This window comes from Pristiophorus japonicus, chromosome 15 (assembly GCF_044704955.1).
Source record: "Pristiophorus japonicus isolate sPriJap1 chromosome 15, sPriJap1.hap1, whole genome shotgun sequence".
Taxonomy (NCBI): Eukaryota; Metazoa; Chordata; class Chondrichthyes; family Pristiophoridae; genus Pristiophorus; species Pristiophorus japonicus.
Genome location: NC_091991.1, coordinates 70996075 through 71020498, shown reverse-complemented (window position 1 = coordinate 71020498; position 24424 = coordinate 70996075). Strand labels below are relative to the sequence as shown.

The 24424-nt window shown below is 42.8% G+C and overlaps 2 protein-coding genes across 2 annotated transcripts in view; both read left to right on the top strand.

Moving 5' to 3' along the window:
- The first annotated feature begins 674 nt into the window (after positions 1–674).
- ndufa5 (NADH:ubiquinone oxidoreductase subunit A5) lies at positions 675–9176 on the top strand. Its single transcript, XM_070901679.1, has 5 exons — positions 675–1014; positions 3940–3984; positions 5615–5731; positions 6407–6472; positions 9003–9176. Exons 1-5 carry the CDS (start codon positions 994–996, stop codon positions 9102–9104), a joined length of 351 nt encoding a protein of 116 aa, XP_070757780.1. The 5' UTR covers positions 675–993; the 3' UTR covers positions 9105–9176.
- Positions 9177–14378: 5202 nt separating this feature from the next.
- iqub (IQ motif and ubiquitin domain containing) overlaps positions 14379–24424 on the top strand; it is a 122715-nt gene continuing 112669 nt past the window's right edge. Inside the window, exon 1 of the mRNA XM_070900586.1 lies at positions 14379–14468. The gene's annotated coding sequence lies outside the window, so the exon portion shown is untranslated. The remainder of the gene's footprint in view (positions 14469–24424) is intronic.

Below are 24424 nucleotides of genomic sequence, written 5' to 3'. Positions count from 1 at the left end.
GAAGACTGGATTGAATAGGCTTGTATTCAATGGAATTTAGAAGAATGAGAGAGGATCTCATAGAAACATATAAAATTCTGACGGGACTGGACAGGTTAGATGCAGGAACAATGTTCCCGATGTTGGGGGATGTCCAGAACCACGGGTCACAGTCTAAGGATAAGGGGTAAGCCATTTAGGACAGAGATGAGGAGAAACTTCTTCACTCAGAGAGTTGTGGGCATGTGGAATTCTCTACCACAGAAAGTTGTTGGGGCCAGTTCGTTAGATATATTCAAAAGGGAGTTAAATATGGCCCTTACGGCTAAAGGGATCAAGAGGTATGAGAGAAAGCAGGAATGGGGTTCTGAAGTTGCATGATCAGCCATGATCTTATTGAATGGTGGTGCAGGCTCAAAAGGCCGAATGGCCTACTCCTGCACCTATTTTCTATGTTTCTAAATATATATATATATATATATGTGAGACTCTCACTGGGGCCACGACTCATTGCTGCCTGCCTCCATCAGGCTGTGCTGACATTTCAGGAATGACATTTTAAGGACATTGGAGAGGAAAAGACCAGCTGGTCCATCGGCCCCGCCCCTCACAAGGGCCGCCCACCTAGGTAACGCCCACAGGCTGACCATACCCCGGCCCCGCCCACCCAGGTCACGCCCCCTCAGACCATAACTCACACACGATCCCATATTAAACACACGGGGACTGATACCAAGCGCCGCCCGCCCCCAGTGATTACAGGCCGGGTCTCAGCCGCCGCCAGTCTGTAATCCAGTCCGGCCGCGCTCCCCACCTGTGCCCCATCCCCCTCCCCTCACGCTGTGGCCAGGCCCCGCTCGGGCTCACACACTCCGCGCCTGCTGCTCCTCCGTCCGCCCGTCCGCCCGTCAGCGCGCTCAGGCTCGCAGCTCCGCTCATCAGGTCTAGGCACCGCGACAGCTCGGCGCTCCTTTACACGGCCTGGAGGCCATCCCACAATGCACTGCGGCGGCAATGGCTGGACTCCTGAAAAAAGTGAGTAGAGGTCAAAAAGAGAGTGAGAGATACATAGGGAAAGGATAGAGATACTGGGGATAGAGAGAGTGTGAGATACATAGGGAAAGGATAGAGATTGTGAGATACATAGGGAAAGGATAGAGATACTGGGGATAGAGAGAGTGTGAGATACATAGGGAAAGGATAGAGATTGTGAGATACATAGGGAAAGGATAGAGATACTGGGGATAGAGAGAGTGTGAGATACATAGGGAAAGGATAGAGAGAGTGTGAGATACATAGGGAAAGGATAGAGATACTGGGGATAGAGAGAGTGTGAGATACATAGGGAAAGGATAGAGATTGTGAGATACATAGGGAAAGGATAGAGATACTGGGGATAGAGAGAGTGTGAGATACATAGGGAAAGGATAGAGAGAGTGTGAGATACATAGGGAAAGGATAGAGATACTGGGGATAGAGAGAGTGTGAGATACATAGGGAAAGGATAGAGATTGTGAGATACATAGGGAAAGGATAGAGATACTGGGGATAGAGAGATTGTGAGATACATAGGAAAAGGATAGAGATTGTGAGATACATAGGGAAAGGATAGAGATACTGGGGATAGAGAGAGTGTGAGATACATAGGGAAAGGATAGAGAGTGTGAGATACATAGGGAAAGGATAGCGATAGTGGGGGTAGAGAGAGTGAGCGATACATAGGGAAAGGATAGAGATACTGGGGATAGAGAGAGTGTGAGATACATAGGGAAAGGATAGAGATACTGGGGATAGAGAGAGTGTGAGATACATAGGGAAAGGATAGCGATACTTGGGGTAGAGAGAGTGTGAGATACATAGGGAATGGATAGAGATAGTGGGGGTAGAGAGAGTGAGCGATACATAGGGAAAGGATAGAGATACTGGGGGTAGAGAGAGTGAGATACATAGGGAAAGGATAGAGATACTGGGGATAGAGAGAGTGTGAGATACATAGGGAAAGGATAGAGATTGTGAGATACATAGGGAAAGGATAGAGATACTGGGGATAGAGAGAGTGAGCGATACATAGGGAAAGGATAGAGATACTGGGGATAGAGAGAGTGTGAGATACATAGGGAAAGGATAGAGATACTGGGGGTGGAGAGAGTGAGCGATACATAGGGAAAGGATAGAGATACTGGGGATAGAGAGAGTGTGAGATACATAGGGAAAGGATAGAGATACTGGGGGTGGAGAGATTGTGAGATACATAGGGAAAGGATAGAGATACTGGGGATAGAGAGAGTGAGCGATACATAGGGAAAGGATAGAGATACTGGGGATAGAGAGAGTGTGAGATACATAGGGAAAGGATAGAGATACTGGGGGTGGAGAGAGTGAGAGATACTGGGGGTGGAGAAATTGAGCGATACATAGGGAAAGGATAGAGATACTGGGGGTGGAGAGAGTGAGATACTGGGGGTAGAGTGAGTGATACATAGGGAAAGGATAGAGATACTGGGGATAAAGGATAGAGATACTGGGGATGAAGAGAGTGAGTGATACATAGGGAAAGGATAGAGATACTGGGGATGGAGAGAAAGTGCGAGATACTGGGGATGGAGAGTGTGCGAGATACCATGGAGAGAATGTGAGGGATGGAGGGAGTGCGGGGTACTGGGGATGGAGGGAGTGCGGGGTACTGGGGATGGAGAGAGTGCGGGGTACTGGGGATGGAGAGAGTGCGGGGTACTGGGGATGGAGAGAGTGCGGGGTACTGGGGATGGAGAGAGTGCGGGGTACTGGGGATGGAGAGAGTGCGGGGTACTGGGGATGGAGAGAGTGCGGGGTACTGGGGATGGAGAGAGTGCGGGGTACTGGGGATGGAGAGAACATAGGGAAAGGATAGAGATACTAGGGATAGGGAGAGAACATAGGGAAAGGATAGAGATACTAGGGATAGGGAGAGAACATAGGGAAAGGATAGAGATACTAGGGATAGGGAGAGATACATAGGGAAAGGATAGAGATACTGGGGATAAAGAGAATTAGATACTGGGGATAGAGAGAAATACATAGGGAAAGGAGAGAGAGATACTGGGGATAGAGAGAATGAGATATATAGGGAAAAGAGAGAGCGCGATACTGTGGATAGAGAGTAAGATGTATAGGGAAAAGAGAGAGATACATAAGAAAAACTGATTTATATAGCGGCTTTCACAACCACTGGATGTCTCAAAGCGCTTTACAGCCAGTAAAGTACTTTTGGAATGTAGTGACTGTTGTAATGTAGGAAATGCTGCAGCTAAAACGGCGCACAAGCAAACTCTCACAAACAGCAATGTGATAATGACCAGATAATCTGTTTTTTTGCTATGTTGATTGAGCGATAGATATTGGCCAGGACATCGGTGCGAACTCCCCTGCTCTTCTTTGAAATAGTGCCATGGGATATTTTATGTCCACTTGAGAGAGCAGACTGGGCCTTGGTTTAATGTCTCATCTGAAAGACGGCACTCCAACAGTGCAATGCTTCCTCAGCACTGCACTGTTGGCCTAGATTTTTTTTTTGTGCTCAAGTCCCTGGAGTGGGACTTGAATGTACAACCTTCTGACTCAGGTGAGAATGCTACCCACTGAGCCACAACTGACACTAGAATATATAGGGAAAAGAGAGATACATGGGGAAAACAGAAGGGATACATAGGGAAAAGAGTGAGATACAAAGGACAAATTGAGGGAAATCTAGAGATAACAAGGAAAAAAACGAGAGGGGAGAGATGGATATGGGGGTGAGTTAGAGATACAGAAAAAACAATTGAGGGAAGAGAGCGAGAGAGAGAGGGGAGATGAGTATGGGGGGGTGGGGGGGAGAGAGATAAAGATGCAGGAGGAATGAGACCGAGAGATATGGGGAAGAGCGCTACCCTTGAGGAAATTTGTAATGTATACTAATCTTATTTGTTTTCTTTCCTGCAGACCACTGGGTTGGTGGGTCTTGCTGTGGCCCAGCATCCTCATGAGGTATAGTTTTTGTAATTTTTTGTTTTGAGTTCTGTAACATGGACAATTCCATGAGTTGTAAAATATGACTTACTAGGATGTGATCTGGTACTGTTCTTGTCATTGTTGAATTCCTTACTTTGATGCCCATGTTAAAATGACCAATATAGTTGGAATTCAAACATCAGCTTCTTTTTGAAAAACACACCAGTCTTGACCAAGGAGGGAGAGAGAAAACTATCTGTTGTATTGAAAATTATCATTCTGACTGAGGAGAATAATCCTGGGGGAAGAGAACTAATCTGGGTGGAAAGACTTGTAGTGAATTAACAGTGAGGCTTTCAAGAAGCACTCATTCACTGCCTACTTTAATTTATCTGCACCATAGGAGACAATCCATGGAAGAATTATGAGATTGCATATATGTTGGAGCAGAATTCAGCATTCATTTTCTTCAAGCTGTGTTATTGAACAACTGATGGCATGCTTTCCAATTAAAGGCTGAATTATGATATTTGCATGATATTCAAAAGCTAGTGTATGCACTGGATGTCTGTGGTACACGAGTTATGTAAAATGAAGAAAAGGATTTTCTGTTAAGTCTCTGGAATGTATTTCTTCTAATACTTCGGTGTAATATATTACTGGCCTGGCTGCTGAATCAAGGAGTGTTTTCATGTTGGTTTCACCTGGCAATTTCTGATTTTTGGCGAAGAAAAAATGGGTTAGGGAATGAGCCTGCTCTTTGCACCAGCAAATGTTGTTAGAAATCTAGGAATCGACATCTTTGTTAGGAAAATGTGTGTACAGAGGATTTTCTGGAGATTGAAGATAACAAATTGTAAAACTGCAATGTAATTTTAAATAAATACAATGGTTGGGATTTAATTCAAGGCAACTCTAAACCTCATCAAGGCTTTAAGAAGAAGGTTGAAGTTGTGAGGCGGTGCAGTGCAATGAGCTGCATTGTGCAATGTCAGAATGGTAAGATGCAGATTTGTGAGCACAAATCTTCACACTCTCCTAGGAAAGGTGAAGAGACTGTAGGCCAGTTTATTTATTAAAAAAAACTCTGCTACTCCCGAACGCAAGCAAGCTGTTATCAGTAATTACAGCTACTTCTCCATCTACCTTCTATAACTAGAGATCTCCTCAACTGTCGGGAACTTGCCAGCTCCCTTTTGAAGGACTGCAGTGAGTACACACTTGCCACATGTTTTAGTAATTAATGACTGTGACAATAAATACTACTTGGCATCTAACCTGACTCTGTTTACATATTTTATTCTTGTACTACAGTACTAGTTTTCCCATTCCTATCTAACTATTCACCTAAACAGAGTCTATTCCTATCATCAGTTTAAAGCTTAATTACATCACCTCAAAGTATAAATTCCCAATTTACAATCTGATAGAGCCATTGGGAGGCACCAGGTAGAAAATGAATGTTGCTTGGCAAAACTGAAGGCCAATGAATTATGCTGCCTTTTGTAGCTTCTTGCAGACAGCTATCTAACAAGATTGGCAGGGACCTGGCTGCAAGCTTACAGCCTGTCCTGCCTGCCAGAGAAAATATGGAGAGATTAGAAGAAGAGAAACAAGCCACAAAAGAGTTCATTCTTTTAAGGTTTTTTGTATTGTTTCCTTTCAGAAGTTGAGAATTCTGTACTCCAGAATCCTCACTGTCCTGCAGTCCATCCCTCAGGATGCAGCCTATAGGAAGTACACCGAGCAGATCATCAATGAAAGGTTTGACTTGATGAAATCGGTAAGCTAGCTTGATTTAGATGACTGCATGTTTTTAGTGGATGACGTATTGTTTTCTTAGGTTGATCTGTTATGTTTCATTTGAGTATTTTCCTTATTTCAAGGCCTCTAGCTGGCTTCCTTTTGAAAGACTTAAACTTTGTAAGATTGATTTTAAGTAAATGTGATGCATCAATTATCCTCATGGCACTAAAAGAAATGAGGGTTATGAAAGTTGCACAACAAAGAAAGGGCATCTTTTCAATGTTTATTGGGACAAAACATTTGAATACTGCATGTCTTACAGACAATTGCAGAGATCAAGGTTAATAAAGTGATACCTAAAGCTGTAGGTAAAAGTATTTATGGAATACTGTTCATAATTGTAGCTTCCATAAAAACAATTGTAATCATTTTACTGAAAATATATTTTACTTTACCTTTTAAATTGTGGAAGATTTGCTGAGCCACCCTGAATTTCTCTACCATGTTTGTCATGTTTTACGATGTGTGGCAGCTACAGGTTTGGTTGTTTTGCTCCCAGCAGTCTGATTTGATTCCTTCTGTGAATATTTTATTGGTGTGTCAAAATCTAAAAAGATGATTCGTATGAGATGGATAGTGTTAAGTTCACGGGCAGTGAGACCCTGTACACAAGTGGCTTTTCAAGTCACCTCTTCTGTATTGTATATTGCAGGAGCATGATGTTCAAAAGCTAGAAGACAAAATCAACTGTGGACAGATAGAGGAAGTCATTTCACAGGTAAGTCACTGCTGGAGAATTTAAGGCTCCACGTGAAAATCCATACACTGTATTTATTGCAGACATTCATTGCATATTCATTCAGCAGCAGAAGGAACTATCGTGTTAATTAGAAGGACTTTCCTATCGAAATGGAGAGAACCCAATATCATTGTGTTTTGTGTTGTCTTTTTTGCATACATTTGGCCCCAATTCTATATGTGAAGCATTTTTTTCTGTTTGAGTTACATAACTACACATTCTGTCACATTGCTGGCATCCTACCCAGCTTATAACTGTAATTGAAGGCACAGCGAAGATCTCGGGTGCAACCTTTTATCAGTGCTCAGCCAGCTGACCTAGGCAGGGATAACATTACAATTGGCCTCAGCTAGCTTGGGTTAGGGAGGGGCAGCCAGTATTGCCTAATCGCTATTCAGTGCCCTTACTAGATATCCTATGTGTAGATTTTAGGTGAGAATGGGTTTGAGCTTGGCCATGATGCACGGTTGAATCACTGGTCTACACCCACTATTGAGGTTCATACATAAACCATGATAATTTAGGTGCAGTACTGAAGGATTGTGAATACCTGTGAAATTGTAGCCCAGCATGAAGCGGCACTTTTGGCAGAAGAGGAAAGGAAATAATCCTAAAAACTGGAGCTTCTTTACTTTTGAGTACTTGTCATAAATCACAGTAGCTTAGTTTTTGAGTTAGGAGTGATGTATTTATTTACAAAGTTCCATCCAGTCAGAATATTTTGAAAACATATATTTTAATACCACGTTTCTAAAGTGGAACAAATTGTTGTTAACTGGCCCAATTGTTGGGGGATATCACCGAGTGGTGGGGTGCAGATTATTAACACGTGCAATTTAACATGTGGTAAACTTGATTGTATCCAATGGGAGGGGGAAATTAAAGGAGAAGAATCACCTGCCATTGCCACTCTGTATGTGCATTCAAGGAGAGCACAGATTGGCACTGAATCAATACCCCAGTCTTTGAATTGTCGTGAAGAGCTAAAAGAATAAACTACAGTGTAGCCTAGAGAAATAGAGAAAGCAGGAAAATTGAACAGTTTAGAAACTTATAGATAAATAGTGTGAATTAATTTACTGAAAGAATAACAAACCTTATATTAAATATATATAATACAAGTGAACACCTAGGAACTGTCCGAATTTCAATTGTGCCCTGCTATCTTGAGTTCAGAGCTGTATTCCCATATTTTAGAATCTCTTCAAAGTTAAAAGCTTCTTGGAGTTACAGCATTTGAAGCCTGAACTGATTTATATTTTTGCACTTCTCATTCTGATGAATTAATACCTCATTGTATTTTGATGGTACCTCATTTATGTCTTGAAAATGCATAATTGAGAGGAATTGCAGGAAAAATGCAAATTAAGCACAAACCATGAAAACCCCATGATTTTATTTGGATTTCTGCAAACTATAACAATTTATTAAACTCATTAGTGGCAACAACAACAACTTGCATTTATATAGCTCCTTTAACATAGTAAAACATCCCAAGGTGCTTCATCAGAGTGTAATCAAACAAGATTTGAAGGGGCATATAAATCATGGTGCAAAAAATAATTAAAGGCTTTGAATGTTCGTGGTGCTATGCACAGTAACATGAACTGCTCCTGATTTGGCCATTTGTTCCTGTATAGCTGATTGTCAAGTTTGCAGATTAAGAGTTATGACAAGGAATGATGATGAGGCTGTCTATTTGAGATATTCAGATGAGGTTCAAGCAGTTGATAACTGCTAGCTGAGGATAGTGCAGATCGCAACGGTCAAATTGCTTCCCTTGCGCAATTAAAAAACAAAATACTATTTCAGTTGTGGGTGGTGTTGCCAGTGGTGGCCAAATGTTCAATGTTGATTGGTGTCATTACTTCAGGTTTATTCATTAATACATGTAGTTCATTAAAGGGAAATTCTTAGTCCATATATGGCATGCAAATTCTCTCCCACGCAACAACCAAAAAGACCATTGCACTGTAATGTGGCAGCCAAGAATACAGAATACTCATTTGCTGATAGTTTGTAACTATTTGAAAAACTTTTTAAATCTCTGCATATGGATATGTTGATTATTGGTGACGGGATATTAGAGGAGCAAAGACAAATTGGAAAGCAACCTTGTTAAACCTAGTGATGCTTCTTCTTGAGACTCCATTGAGTTCTCTCTGTATCTTAGCGAAACAACAGTTGAAAACTGCTAGGCTGGAGCAGGTCATTTGCAAATCTTTTCTGAGGAGATCCTTAAGAAAAGTTGATTCTTTATTTTTCAGATCTGATTTAGTGCAATGACTAAAGTTGGTGTTGTGAACTGTCCCTGAGGGCGACAGCAAATAATTCAATCACAGTCGCTGACTGTCTAGAGTTAGAATTTTCAGAAAGTAGTGATTGGGCACGGTTAGTTTTAATTCTTTTGGTGGGAGTTGATAAGCAAAAATCAATTGAAATATTTTAAATGTTGTTAGAAAATGATATTAAAATGCCCCTGGATACTGATTTTATATTTGAATTACAGGCTGAGAATGAACTTTCTCTGGCATATAAAATGGTCAAGTGGAAACCATGGGAGCCGTTAATAGAAGAAGCCCCTCACAACCAATGGAAATGGCCAATTTAAACTATGGCAAACCATACTGTCTGTTTTGTCAATTCCAAGCTGTATAGATGTTATTAAAATGACTCTCTGAAACATTCTTTGCATTGTTTTTAATGTTGAAATCCACATTACTTGATGTGAAATATAAATACACCATTTTATTCCTGTTTTACATAACAGAATAATCATCTTTGCTGGGAAAGGAGCATTTCCTTCATTCTGCCTGTTTGCTCCCCTTACTCTCTCTTCTCCTCACATGAAGGCATTGACCTCTTGCTGAGATATGGATATTAGTAAATAGGATATACGACACAAACAGGCCATTCAGCCCAACCAGTCCATGCCGACGTTCATTCTCCACTCGAGCCTCCGTCTGTCTTTCCTCATCTAAATCTATCAGCATAACCCTCTATTCGCTTCTCTCTCATATGCTTGTCTAGCCTCCCCTTAAATGGATCTATACTATTCGATTCAGCTACTGCCTGCAGTAGCAAGTTCCATATTCTCACCACTGTTTGGGTAAAGAATTTTCTTTTGAATTTCCTATTGAATTTCTTGGTGACTATCTTATTAATACTTCTAGTTATGCTCTTCCCTACAAATGGAAATGTTATCTCTGTATCCACTGTACAGGGCCTTGCTGAGAACACACCTTGAGTATTGTGTGCAGTTTTGAGGAAGGACATTCTTGCTATTGAGGGAGTGCAGCGAAGGTTCACCAGACTGATTCCTGGGATGGCAGGACTGACATATGAAGAAAGACTGGATCGACTAGGCTTATATTCACTGGAATTTAGAAGAATGAGAGGGGATCTCAGATGCATATAAAATTCTGACAGGATTGGACAGGTTAGATGCAGGAAGAATGTTCCTGATGTTGGGGAAGTCCAGAACCAGGGGTCACAGTCTAAGGATAAGGGGTAAGCCATATAGGACCGAGATGAGGAGAAACTTTTTCACCCAGAGAATTGTGAACCTCTGGAATTCTCTAACACAGAAAGTTATTGAGTCCAGTTCGTTGGATATATTCAAAAGGGAGTTAGATGTGGCCCTTACGGCTAAAGGATCAGAGGGTGTGGAGAGAAGGCAGGAGTGGTGTGCTGAAGTTGCATGATCAGTCATGATCATATTGAATGGTGGTGCAGGCTCGAATGGCCTGCTCCTGCACCTATTTTCTATGTTTCTATCAAAATCTTTCATAATTGTAAAGACTGCTATTGGGTTACCTCTCAGCCTTCTCTCTCCATAAGAAAAGGAACCCAGTCTATTCAACCTTTTCTGATATGTATACCCTCGCATTTTTGGTATCATCATTGTAAATCTTCTCTGCACCTCCCCAGTGCCTCTATCTTTTTTATAATATGGCAACCAGAACTGTACACAGTACTCTTAAGTGTGGTCTAATCAAGGTTCGATACAGGTTTTGCATATTTTCCTACTTTTCAATTCTATACCTCTAGAAATAAACCGTAGTGCTTGGTTTGCTTTTTTTACGGCCTTGCTAATCTGTCACAATTTTTAATGATGTGTATATTTGTACTCCAAGAACCCTTTATTCCTCTACCTCACCTCGACTCACACCCTCCAAGTAATAAGTAACTTCCCTATTCTTCCTACCAAATGTAATACAGGTGCAGCGTCGAGAATCTGGAACACTTGGGACCGAGACTGTTCTGGATTCTGGGCGTTTCCGGACTTTCGATCGTCTTTCTGACATCACAAATCCATAAACACCTGAGCCCAGGTTCGGGTATTTCTGGATTTCGGAATGTTGGGGTGGAGTCCCCCGCCGAGGAGCTGTTCGGGTGGGGCCCCGCCGCGGAGGAGCTGTTTGGCCAAGGCTGTAAGGTAAGGGCAGCCATGGCGAGGCCTAAGGTCAGGCAGCGGAGGGCCCCTGAGGTCGGCGGGTCCGAATTCCAGAACATTGTATGGCTTCCGGACAACCCTGATACTGATCCGTCCGGATTCCGGAACTCCAGATTTTCGATGCACCTGTACATCACATCTGTATTGAATTTAATTTGCCAATTATATGCCCATTCTGCAAGCTTATTGTCCTCCTGTAATTTGTTGCAGTCTTCCTCAGTATTGACACTCCCCCCTCCCAATTTAGTATCATCTGCAAATTTAGAAATTGTGTTTTTGATTCTTAAGTCTAAATCATTAATATAAATTGTGAACAACAGTGGTCCCAGCTCTGATCCTTGTGGAGCACCACTATCCACACTCTGCTTTTTGTCTTGAAGCCAGCTAGCTATCCATTCTGCTACCTGTCTCCTAACACCGCATTCTCTGACCTTGTGCATCACTCTAATATGGGATATCTTTATCAAAGATCTTTTGAAAATCTAGATACATTACATCTACCGCATTTACATTGTCTACTCTCTTTGTTACCTCTTCCAAAAATTCAATAAGGTTGGTCAAGCAACATAGTCCTTTTGAAATCCATGCTGAGTATTCATTATTATAATTTTTTATTTCTAGTTCTATTTTCTCATTTTAGTTGAGATTGCATTATTTTTCCTTCCACCAATGTTAAGCTGACTGCTCTATAATTCCCTAGACATGTTCTATCCCCTTCTTAAATATAGGTATTACGCTGACTGTGTGCTTGTCCTCTGGTACTATACCTATTTCTAACAAATTTTGAAATATGTGTAGTATAGCCTCTGCTATCTGTTCCCTAGATTCTTTTAAAATATTGCCCTCTGGTATTTTGCCTAATTAATCATTCATTTGTGAATGAGCCTCGACAATGAGTGTCTGCTATCGTTAACCATGAAAGAAATTGCAGACAAACCCAATTCTGCCCTCACTCAAAATCCAGGTGCACTTAAAGGAAGGTTTGCTAAATAATGTACAGAAGCGGGAATCCTGGCTGTTCTCCTTTTCCTCTCCCTGATGCCGGGGCAGAAATTGGGTTATCTCTGAGCTGGCCCGAAATTTGCGACGTATTAAAGGTGGAGGCCCAATGCTCGGTCTAAATTGAGCTGCATTTTCACAATGGCAAGCTACGGGTGCCAGTTGGGCTTCCCAATGCAGTTCGCCATTCTGGGCCTCCCAAAATCATCCAGTTTGGACGCCAATCTGGCCTGCATGTACAGCCTGGGACAGTGGGGGAGGCAAACAGGAAGGGGGCTGTATTGCTGTGGATCCAGAAGGGGTACTCCCTCTCTAGTTCTGCCCAGTTTCCCCACCCCCATGGCTCGAGTCCAACTGTAGCAGTCCTAACACTAACTTGCCTGAGGCCATTTGACTCTGTACGGAAGAGGGATCAAACCTGGGAATTTCCTGCTCTGTATGATTTAACTACTCATTACTTTGGTTCAAATTATCATTCATGAGTGGAAACGATGCAGGTGGATTTAGATCACACTTATTTTCAGTCCTCTGAGAAGCTGGCTGCAGAAGGTTATGTGCGTGAGCATGCAGAAAAGAAAGGACCCAACTGGGCTTTGTGATGGAAGATCTTGGACTGGATTTGGCCCCTCGCTGTCTCTTGGGACACTCTCAGTTTTAGACGGATCCTTACACTGCACTTTTGAACTGGAACTGGAAAAGACTAGTATAGTATTAGTATTAGGCAGACCCTCGTATCGAGGATGACCCGCTTCCACACCAAAAATAGATAAGTTCACAGATGTTTCAATGAGGGACCTGACATTCGAGGTCCCGAACTACATACCGAAGGGTGGAAGATGCCTGTGCATGGATTCTTTTAACGTGGGGTGGCCGTTGCACACCAGCCACCACATGGGCTTGACAGAGCTGGGTCTTGATCCAGTGGCAAGAGAGAAGACTATGCTCACGCTGATTATGAAACCAGTGCTCCTGGAGGTTTTGCTTACATTGCTCTAGTGCAATCTGCTGTGAAATTGCTTGGTTGAATCTTTGTGGGACCTTGCTATGTCCAGATTTGCAGCCATACTTGCTTATATAAGATACTGCTCTTCAAAAGTAATTCATTGGTTGTAAAACATTTTGGAATGTCCCAAGGAGATTGTGGTGCTATAAATAATAAGCTTTTTCATTCAAAATGCATCGTAAGAGAATGGGCATTTGCCCAGAGTTCTGATGCTATATGTTTTTTTCAATGAGTTGAAAAAGCTAAAAAAATTAATTAATCAAACTTTACAAGGCTGGCAAATTGCTTCTCACTAGGATAGAAGTGGACGAGATTTCTTCATTGCATGTATCCCTCAAAAAAAAAGTCTGAAATTGTTTTTAGGGTTGCAGGTTTTGCAGTTTTCTTTTGGTGACTCCAACACTATGTGGAGGAAATAAATTAGATAAACAAATTTCTGTTAAAATAAAGACTGCTAAAGATGCTAAATGACCTGTTATTTGTTTTCAACCTTTTCTATTTCAGATTTCCAGCATCTGCTGCATTTTGCTTTTCACTTATAAGATGTGTTGCTTACTGGTGTTATATTTAGGAAAAGGGGTTTGGAGAAAAATAACGAGGTTGGAAGAAACAACATGGAGAGGCAATATATAAGTGGTACTATTTTTAGGGTAGTGCAAGAACAGAGGGAGCTGGGGGTACACATTCACAAATCTTTGAAGGTGGCAAGGCAAGTTGATAAGGCAGTTAAGAAAGTGTATGGATACTTTGTTTTGTAAAGAGGGGTATTGAATGCAAAAATAATGAAGTTGTGCTAAATCTTTACAAATCTCTGGTTAGGCCTCTGCTGGAATGTGTATAATTCTGGGCATCAGTTTAGGAAAAATGCCAAGGCTCTGGAGGGGGGTATGGTTTACGAGGATACCACCAGGAATGGGGGAGTTTAGTTGTGTGAGGAGATTGGAGGAGCTAGGATTGTTCTGAGAGCAGAGAAGGTTAAGAGGAGATTTGATAGAGGTGTTCAAAATTGAGAGGTTTTTTATAGAGCAAGTGGAGAGAAACTATTTTCTCTGGCAACCAGAAAGCATAGATTGAACATAATTGGCAAAAGTAGAGGAAATTAGCTATATCTTTACAGGAAGGGTTGCTAATATCTGGCACGCACTACCTGAAAAGGTAATGGAATCAAATTCCATAGAAACTTTTAAAAGACAATTGGACATGTACTTTAAATAGACTAAATTGTAGAGTTATGGGGAAAAGTTGAATTTTATGAGAGGCATCTCCGAAAATTGCACCAGAGTGATTGATACTGGCTGCAAGCTTGCATCAAAGCAAATGCTGTAAATGATTGCAGTGTAAAGCAGGCGCGCGGCTCAGCACCCGAGAATGGCACTGCGCATGCTCAGCTTTGCGGGGTTGGCGCACGCTGGTCACGTGGCGGTTGCCATGGCGTCGCTGACAACAGCTTGGTGAGGCTCGGGGCTTGAGTCTTTCTCACCGGACCCGGACAGCGAAGAGACCGTGAGGGCCCGCAGGTAGGAGCCGCCCGGGGTCAGTGTACCCGGGGCCGCCCGGCGGGGAGAGTGTGTACCCGGGGCCGTCCGGTGGGGAGAGTGTGTACCCGGGGCCGCCCGGCGGGCAGAGTGTGTACCCGGGGCCGCCCGGCGGGAGCTGGATGCCGGCAAATACCCGAGATTTTATGGGTCGGTGTCTCGGTCCTGTTAGTTGTGTCTTTGCCACATTCCCCCGAGTTGGGCCCAATACCACGACCCCCAATCATAGTTCAGGTTATCGCTTATTAAAAACATTAAGTGACCGCAAGTTCAAACCTAGTGTTTTTGAAAAAAAATTCATTGGATGTGGGCGTCTCTGGCAAGTGGTGTGATACATTCGTCGGACATCACTAAAGCACACAAACACAAGATGGCTCCACTGCATCAGGAGACTTTTATTTGTAGCAGCAGTTGCATTACCACAGTAGTCCACTAGGTGGCGTTCTATATTACACTTCTAACATAAGAAATAGGAACAGGAGTAGGCCATACGGCCCCTCGAGCCTGCTCTATCATTTAATACGATCATGGTTGATCCAATCATGGATTCAGCTCCACTTCCCCGCTCCCCATAACTCCTTATCCCCTTATCGTTTAAGAAACTGTCTATTTCGGTCTTAAATTTATTCAATGACCCTGCTTCCACAGCTCTCTGAGGCAGTGAATTCCACAGATTTACAACCCTCTGAGAGAAGAAATTTCTCCTCATCTCAGTTTTAAATGGCCGGCCCCTTATTCTAAGATCATGCCCTCTAGTTCTAGTCTCCCCCATCAGTGGAAATATCCTCTCTGCATCCACCTTGTCAAGCCCCCTCATAATCTTAAACATTTCGATAAGATCACCTCTCATTCTTCTGAATTCCAATGAGTAGAGGCTCAACCTACTCAACCTTTTCTCATAGGTCAACCACCTCATCTCCGGAATCAACCTAATGAGCCTTCTCTGAACTGCCTCCAAAGCAAATATATCCTTTCGTAAATATGTAAACCAAAACTGCACGCAGTATTCCAGGTGTGGCCTCACCAATATCCTGTATAGCTGTAGCAAGACTTCCCTGCTTTTATACTCCATCCCCTTTGCAATAAAGGCCAAGATACCATTGGCCTTCCTGATCACTTGCTGTACCTGCATACTATCCTTTTGTGTTTCATGCACAAGTACTCCCAGATCCTGCTGTACTGCAGCACTTTGCAATCTTTCTTCATTTAAATAATAACTTCCCTTCTGAATGAAGTAATCATAACCAAATAATCATCATACATAACTCGCATGGTATACACAACAAAATATATGGACTTATTTTGTCATATTTACTAATCAAACTTAATCACTGGTTTTCTGTTTTGAAGAAGATACCTTAAGTGAGGGGCAAAAATTTGGCAGATGGAGTATAATGTTGGAAAGTGTGAGGTCATGTACTTTGGCAGAAAAAAAATCAAAGAGCAAGTTATTATTTAAATGGAGAAAGAGGCCATACCTGGAATACTGCGTACAGTTTTGGTTTCCATATTTACGAAATAATATATTGGCAACTCTCGATTATCCGGGTCCCTCGGGGATTGGGCTTTGCCGGGTAAATGATTTCTCCATTAGAGCGATTAACATTATAAATTTAAAACCCGATGTTGTCCCGGGCCGAAAAGACTCCGAACGTACCAGCACAATGCTGTCCTGGGCCGAAAAGACTCCGAACGTACCGGCCCGATGCCTTCCCGGGCTGAAAGGACTCTGACATCAGCGGCCCATGCCTTCCCGGGCTGAAATTTTAAATCCCGTTACAACTTGCTTTGGAGGCAGTTCAGAGAAGGTTCATTAGGTTGATTCCGGAGATGAGGGGATTGACTTCCTCTACTCATTGGAATTCGGAAGATTGAGAGTGATCTTATCGAAACATGTAAGATTATGAGGGGGCTTGACAAGGTAGATGTGGAGAGGATGTTTCCACTGATGGGGGAGACTAGATCTAGAGGGCATGATCTTAGAATAAGGGGCTGCCCATTTAAAACTGAGATGAGAAATTTCTTCTCTGAGGGTTGTAAATCTGTGGAATTTGCTACCACAGAGAGCTGTGGAAGCTGGGACATTCAATAAATTTAAGACAGAAATAGACAGTTTCTTAAACGATAAGGGGTTATGGGGAGTGGGCGGGGAAGTGGAGCGGGGAGTCCATGATCAGATCAGCCATGATCAGATCAGCCATGATCTTATTGAATGGCGGAGCAGGCTCGAGGGGCCGTATGGCCTACTCTTGCTCCTGTTTCTTATGTTCTTGCGTTCTCAAACAGAACTTTCCAAACTTGGTGTTGAACTTAGACTCATTCTAGGCTGATGCTGAGGAGAGTTTTCCTCCAAGGGCAAGCCTTGGTCTGCATTTTGACACTACAATTTAATTCCAACTTTCAACTCCTTCCACATATGTGGGTAAAATATGATCGATATGAATAAACCTAATCTTACCATTATGAAACATCTTGACCAAATATGTGCGAGGGCCACATATCCTCACAGCTCATCTTGGTAACTACTTTAATCATTTCTGGTGATGGTTCTTCACTCTAACCTTCTGATTCAATTTCATACTTCACTCTCTCACTCTACCTCTATCATGATTCTCTTTCTGTCTTAATTGTTTCTCTTCTACTGACTGCCAAGTTCGGCTTTAACAACGAGAAAATGGTTCGTGGCTGTCGTTTGAGAAACAACTCTGCTGGTGTTCTACCAGTAGTTGTATGAGGAGTATTACGTTAATTTATCAGAAAATTTGCCAGTTTGTGGTCCAACGACAACTGCCGTTTCTTTGGATTTGGATCCAACATTTGCTTGATGAGAACATGTTTTCCAAGTTGTACTGTGCGCTCTGCTGTACCATTTGAAGCAGGGAGGTACAGTGGAATGGTATGTTTCACACCATTTCAGCTCATGAACTGTGCAAATTCTTCTGAACAAAATTGCGGCCCATTATCAGACACAATTTCTTCTGGGAGGCTATATGAAGAAAACAATCTTCGCAAGTTATCTAGTGTTTTACTTGTTATTTTCCGCATCATAAGAAATAGGAGTAGGAGTACGTTATTTAGCCCCTCGAGCCTGATCTGATCACGGACTCCGCTCCACTTCCCTGCCCACTCCCCGTACCCTTTATTTCCTTATCAAAAATCTGTCTATCTCCGCCTTAAATATATTCAATGACCCAAGCTCCACAGCTCTCTGGGGGCAGAAAATTCCACAGATTTACAACCCTTTGAGAGAAGAAATGCCGCCTCATCTCAGTTTTAAATGGGCGACCTGTTATTCTGAGACTAGGTCCCCTAGTTTTAGTTTCCCCTATGAGTGGAAATATCCTCTCTGCATCCACCTTGTCGAGCCCCTTCATTATCTTGTATGCTTTGATAAGATCACCTCTCATTCTTTTGAACTCCAATGAGTATAGGCCCAACCTACTCAACCTATCTTCATAACTCAACCTCCTCATCTCCGGTATCAACCTAGTGAACCTTCTCTGAACAGCCTCCAATGCAAGTATATCCTTCCTTAAATACGGAGACCAAAACTGTACGCAGTACTCCAGATGTGGCCTCACCAATACCCTGTACAGTTGTAGCAGGGCTTCTCTGCTTTTATATTCCATCCCCCTTGCAATAAAGGCCAACATTCCATTTGCCTTCCTGATTATTTACTGCACCTGCATACTAACTTTTTGTGTTTCACGCACAAGGACCCCCAGGTCCCTCTGTACTGCAGCACTTTGCAATTTTTCTCCATTTAAATAGTCATTTGCTTTTCTATTTTTTCTGCCAATGTGGATAACCTCACACTTTCCCACATTATATTCCATCTGCCCATTCACATAGCCTGTCTATATCCCGTTGCAGATTTATTGCATCGTCCTCACAATTTGCTCTCCCACCCATCTTTGTATGATCAGCAAACTTGGCTACATTACACTCGGCTCCTTCATCCAAGTCATTAATATAGATCATAAATAGTTGAGGCCCCAGCACCGATCCCTACGGCACCCCACTGGTTACTGTTTGCCAACTGGAAAATGACCCATTTATCCCAACTCTCTGTTTTCTGTTAGTTAGCCAATCCTCTACCAATGCTAATATATTACTCCCAACCCTGTGAACTTTTATCTTATGTAGCAACCTTTTTTGTGGCACCTTATCAAATGCCTTCTGGAAATCCAAATACGCCACATTCCCCATATCCACCCTGCTCATTACATCCTCAAAGAACTCCAGCAAATTTGTCAAACATGATTTCCCTTTCACAAAACCATGTTAACTCTGCTTGATTGAATCATGCTTTTCCAAATGTCCCGCTACTGCATCCTTAATAATGGACTCCAGCATTTTCCCAATGACAGATGTTAAGCTAACTGGTCTGTAGTTTCCTGCTTTCTGTCTGCCTCCTTTTTAAAATAGGGGCGATTTTTGCCCCTACCCACTTTGAATGACTATCAATCACAGTGAACAATTGCTGTCCTTCTAGCTCAGCAAAATCTACATATAACCTTTGCCACACCCTGGGAGGCCATTTCCATGGCTGTAATGAGACTGGTGATGGTTTTTTGCTTACCGATTGATGTTGTACACTGACTAAAGATGTACTCTATATCTTTAGCTAGATCTGGCCACCATAAGTAACTGTGTGCAAAACTCTTGACCAGCACCTGGGAATATGCTTGAACATGAAGATCTAACAATTTGGACCTGAACTTACTTGGAATAACTACTCTTGCACCCCATATGATACAATTTTTATTCACTGATAATTCATTCCTACGAATGAAGTATAGATGAATACCTTCCTCTGATACATGGTTTGCCCAGCCATTTGCTATGTAATCATACACCTTTGACATAACTGGGTCACGTTTGGTTGCTCTACCAATCTCTTCAACTGTGACTGGCAGTTCATCAATGAATGTAAAATAGAACACTTCTTCCCTATTAGGTGTAACCTGTGATGGGGATGGCAACCTGATCAGCATTACTGTGATCAGCTGATCATCTGTACTCAATGTCATATGCATATGCTGACAAAATCAACCATCTCTGCTTTCAGGCTTAGCTAAGGTTAGACCCGGGGACTTTGGTCGGAGAATTGCTGTCAGGGGCTTAAGTCAGTAACGATGGTAAATATACGACCATACAAGTATTTGTGGAACGTCTTGACCCCAAAAATCAATGGCAAAGATTACCTTTTGATCTGCGCATAATTACGCTCACTGGCACTGAGAATGCGTAAAGCAAAAGCAATTGGTCTCTCCTCCCCACTATGTAGTACATGAGAGATCATGGCCCGAACTCCATACGGAGAGGCATCAGCTTGATCTCCTTAGATATGTCATAGTGAACTAACATGGTACTCTCTACCAACTGGCTTCTACGCTCCTTGAATGCCGTGTCGCATTCTTCTGACCACTTCCAATTGACTTGTTTTTTCAACAGCTCATTCAGTGGATGTAATACTGTAGCCAAATTTGGTAGGAACTTCCCATAATAGTTCAAAAGACCCAAAAATGAGTTCAGTGACATTCTTGGGAGTGGGTGCATTTCTGATTGCATCCAGCTTTCTTTTGGTTGGATGTCATCATCACCATATCACTATAGGCAGTCCCTTGAAACGAGGATGACTTGTTTCCACGCCGACGGATGAGTTCACAGGTGTTTCAATGATATTCCGGATCCCGAACTACATCCTGAAGGGTGGAAGACACCTGTGCGTGGATTTTTTTAACGTGTGGTGGCCGTTGCACCCCAGCTACCACACGGGCTTGACAGAGCTAGGTCTTGGTCCAGTGGCAAAGATTAACCAATACGACTGGAGACTAGCTCTGCTGCACGAACCTCGTGTGCACACAATTGCAGTGTGGGCTGACCCGTGCTATCCCTGGGCCCTCACCTCTTCTGGGCCCTGAAATTTTGCCTTTCCTGGGCCCCGGTCACTTTCCTCTACGAACTCTTGCCATTCCTTTGTCCCTGCCTCGCCACTCCTGCTGTACCTGCCCATACTGCAATCAGACGTCACCCACCTGCAGCAGCATGCGCTGCTCCTTGAAGTGGCATGCCGCCGCACGCTGCTCCTTCTGATGGCCCGTCTTGCTAATGGTCTTGCAGGCCGGTACCACGTTGATTTCTGGGCCGGGCTGCCGCACGCTGCTCCCTCTAATGGCCCAGCCTGCTGATGTAAACCATCATTGTCTACTCTGTGCCCTAAGTGCTCCACTGAGTTTTGAAATAAATCACACTTGGGAGCAGTTACTCGTACTCTGTGCTTCTCTAGCCGTTTGAACACTTCATTCAATACATAATTATGGATTTGCCTGTTTGGTGCTGAAATGAGTATGTCATCTAAATAACATACTACCCATTCAAGGCCTTGCAAAATCTGGTTCATCACTCCTTGGAATATGGTGGGGGTGGAAGACACTCCAAATGGTAGCCTTGATGAATATTTATAGTCAAACATGACGTGGACTCCTCATTTAGTTCAAGTAGTCACGCAATGCTCGGCGCTGAAAGTTTCCGAAATTGCAATGAATGGATAGCTTTTTAAAACTTACAATTAACACACTGATACCTACGTCAATTGATTGATGTATTCCAAAACGATAACTTTCAGCAATTTCCAGGGGCTCAGGACTGTAGTGCTGAATCTCTGTCAGTGATGTGTCCTTTGGCTTGATGGAAACAAGCACATGTTTCAGGGTTTCATACACCTTGGGGCCTGCTTCAATCAAGAAAATAGCCCGTTTTCTTTCTAAAACCACCCGGTTATGGTTTTCATCATCGACTATACTATTTGTGGTGAAAAACATTTCTAGCCGCTCCACATATGCTCCGAACTAGTCTCGGTCGCGATGGAACTCACCCAAGTGCCCTATTGTTCCCACAGGCATGGCCATCTGGACTCTTCAGTTCAGCCAAGTGTGCTTGTAATTTACTTGAATTTTTAGCTTTTCTGCAAAACAAAGAACCTCTCAAAGTCGCTTTGTCAGTCGGCTGAATTCTCCACCAACAAAAATTTCAGCTAGGGAATCCAATTATCCTATCCTCATTCACCAAAGTGATACATTCTTTACGGCGTCAGTCTTCACAGTAGAAGACACTAAAAGCATTGCAATAATTGATAATCAAGGGGCTATTGGTGGGGGGTGGGTGGCGGGAGGAATTTAAAACAATCACTATCACTAGAGAAAAAATATTAGGCAAACTAATGGGACTGAAGGTGGACACATCCCCTGGACTTGATGGCCTGCATCCAAGGATCTTAAAAGAGGTGGCTGCAGAGATATTGGTTGTAATCTATCAAAATTCCCTGGATTCTGGAGAGGTCCCAGCGGACTGGAAAACTGCAAATGTAACACCCCTATTCAAGAAAGGAGGGAGACAGAAAGCAGGAAACTATAGACCAGTTAGCCTAACATCTGTCATTGGGAAAATGCTGGAGTCCATCATTAAGGAAGCAGTAGCAAGACATTTAGAAATCTTAATACAGTCAAGCAGAGTCAGCATGGTTTTATGAAGGGGAAATCATGATTGACAAATTTGCTAAGAGTTCTTTCAGGATGTAACGAGCAGGTAGATAAAGGGGAACCAGTAGATGTCATGTATTTGGATTTCCAGCAAGCATTTGATAAGGTGCCACATAAAAGGTTACTGCACAAGATAAGAGCTCACAGGGTTGAGGGTAATATATGAATGTGGATATAGGATTGGCTAACCAACAGAAAACAGAGAGTCGGGATAAATGCGTAATTTTCAGGTTGGCAAACTGTAACTAGTGGGATGCCACAGGGATCAGTGCTGGGGCCTCAACTCTTTACAATTTATATTAATGACTTGGATGAAGGGACCGAGTGTAATGTAGCAAAATTTTCTGATGATACAAAGATAGAAGGGAAAGCAAGTTGTGAGGAGGAAGCAAAGAATCTGCAAAGGGATATAGATAAGCTAAGTGAGTGGGCTAAAATTTGACAGATGGAGTTTAATGTGAGGTTAGCCACTTTGGTAGGAAAAATAAACAATTATTCTTTGAATGGGGAGAGATTACAAAATGCTGCGGTACAGAGGGATCTGGGGGTCCTTGTACATGAAACACAAAAAGTTAGCATGCAGGTACAGCCAGTAATTAGGAAGGCAAATGGAATGTTGGCTTTTATTGCAAGGGGGATGGATAATAAAAGTAGGGAAGTCCTGCTGCATCTGCGTACAGTTGTGGTCTTAGTTAAGGAAAGATATACTTGCATTGGAGGCAGTTCAGAGAAGGTTCATGAGGTTAAGAACATAAGAAACAGGAACAAGAGTAGGCCATACGGCTCCTCGAGCCTGCTCCGCCATTCAGTAAGATCATGGCTGATCTGATCATGGACTCATTTCCACTTCCCCGCCCGCTCCCCATAACCCCTTATCCCCTTATCGTTTAAGGAACTGTCTATTTCTGTCTTAAATGTATTAAATGTCCCAGCTTCCACAGCTCTCTGAGGCAGCAAATTCCACAGATTTACAAGCCTCTAAGAGAAGAAATTTCTCCTCATCTCTGTTTTAAATGGGCAGCCCCTTATTCCAAGATCATGCCCTCTAGTTCTAGTCTCCCCCATCAGTGGAAGCATCCTCTCTGCATCCACCTTGTCAAGCCCCCTCATAATCTTATACATTTCAATAAGATCACCTATCTTCTGAATTTCAATGAGCAGAGGCCCAACCTACTCAACCTTTCCTCATAAGTCAACCCCCTCATCCCTGGAATCAACCTGGTGAACCTTCTCTGAACTGCCTCCAAAGCAAGTATATCCTTTTGTAAATATGGAAACCAAAACTGCATGCAGTATTCCAGGTGTGGCCTCGTCAATACCTTATATAGCTGTAGCAAGACTTCCCTGCTTTTATACTCCATCCCCTTTGCAATAAAGGCCAAGATATCATTGGCCTTCCTGAACACTTGCTGTACCTCCATACTATCCTTTTGTGTTTCATGCACAAGTACCTCCAGGTCCCGCTGTACTGCGGCACTTTGCAATCTTTTCCATTTGAATAATAACTTGCTCTTTGATTTTTTTTCTGCCAAAGTGCCTGACCTCTCACTTTCCAACATTATACTCCATCTGCCAAATTTTTGCCCACTCACTTAGCCTGTCTATGTCCTTTTGCATATTTTTTGTGTCCTCCTCACACATTTCTTTTCCTCCCATCTTTATATCGTCAGCAAACTTGGCTACATTACACTCAGTCACTTCTTCCAAGTTGTTAATATAAATTGTAAATAGTTGGGGTCCCAGCACTGATCCCTGCGACACCCCACTAGTTATTGGTTGTCAACCAGAGAATTAACCATTTATCCTGACTGTCTGTTCTCTGTTAGCTAGCCAATCCTCTATCCATGCTAACATATTACCCCCAATCCCGTGAACTTTTATCTTGTGCAGTAACATTTTATGTGGCACCTTGTCAAATGCCTTCTGGAAGTCCTAGTACACCACATCCACTGGTTCCCCTTTATCCACCCTGTTCGTTACATCCTCAAAGATTCCTGAGATGAAGGGATTGTCATATGGAGTAAGGTTGAGTAGGTTGGGCTTATACTCATTGGAGTTCAGAAGACTGAGAGGTGATCCTATTGAAATGTATAAGATTCTGAGGGGGCTTGACATCGTAGATGCAGGGAGGATGCTTCCTCTCGTGGGGAATCTAGAACTAGTGAACATCATTTCAGAATAAGGGGTCGCCCATTTAAAAGGGAAATGAGGAAAAATTTCTTCTCTCAGTGGGTTGTGAATCTTTGGAATTCTCTACCCCAGAGAGTGTGGAGGCTGGGTCATTGAATATATTTAAGGTGGAGATAGATAGATTTTTGAACGATAAGGGAGTCAAGAATTATGCGGAGCGGGCGGGGAAGTGGAGTTGAAGCCAGGATTAGATCAGCATGATCT

Bases quoted from the DNA above. Each gene is read 5' to 3' on its own strand.
- ndufa5 (XM_070901679.1), top strand. From the start codon at position 994: ATGGCTGGACTCCTGAAAAAA. The intron at 1,015-3,939 runs GTGAGTAGAGGT...TCTTTCCTGCAG, and splicing joins TGGCTGGACTCCTGAAAAAA to ACCACTGGGTTGGTGGGTCT. The intron at 5,732-6,406 runs GTAAGCTAGCTT...TGTATATTGCAG, and splicing joins GGTTTGACTTGATGAAATCG to GAGCATGATGTTCAAAAGCT.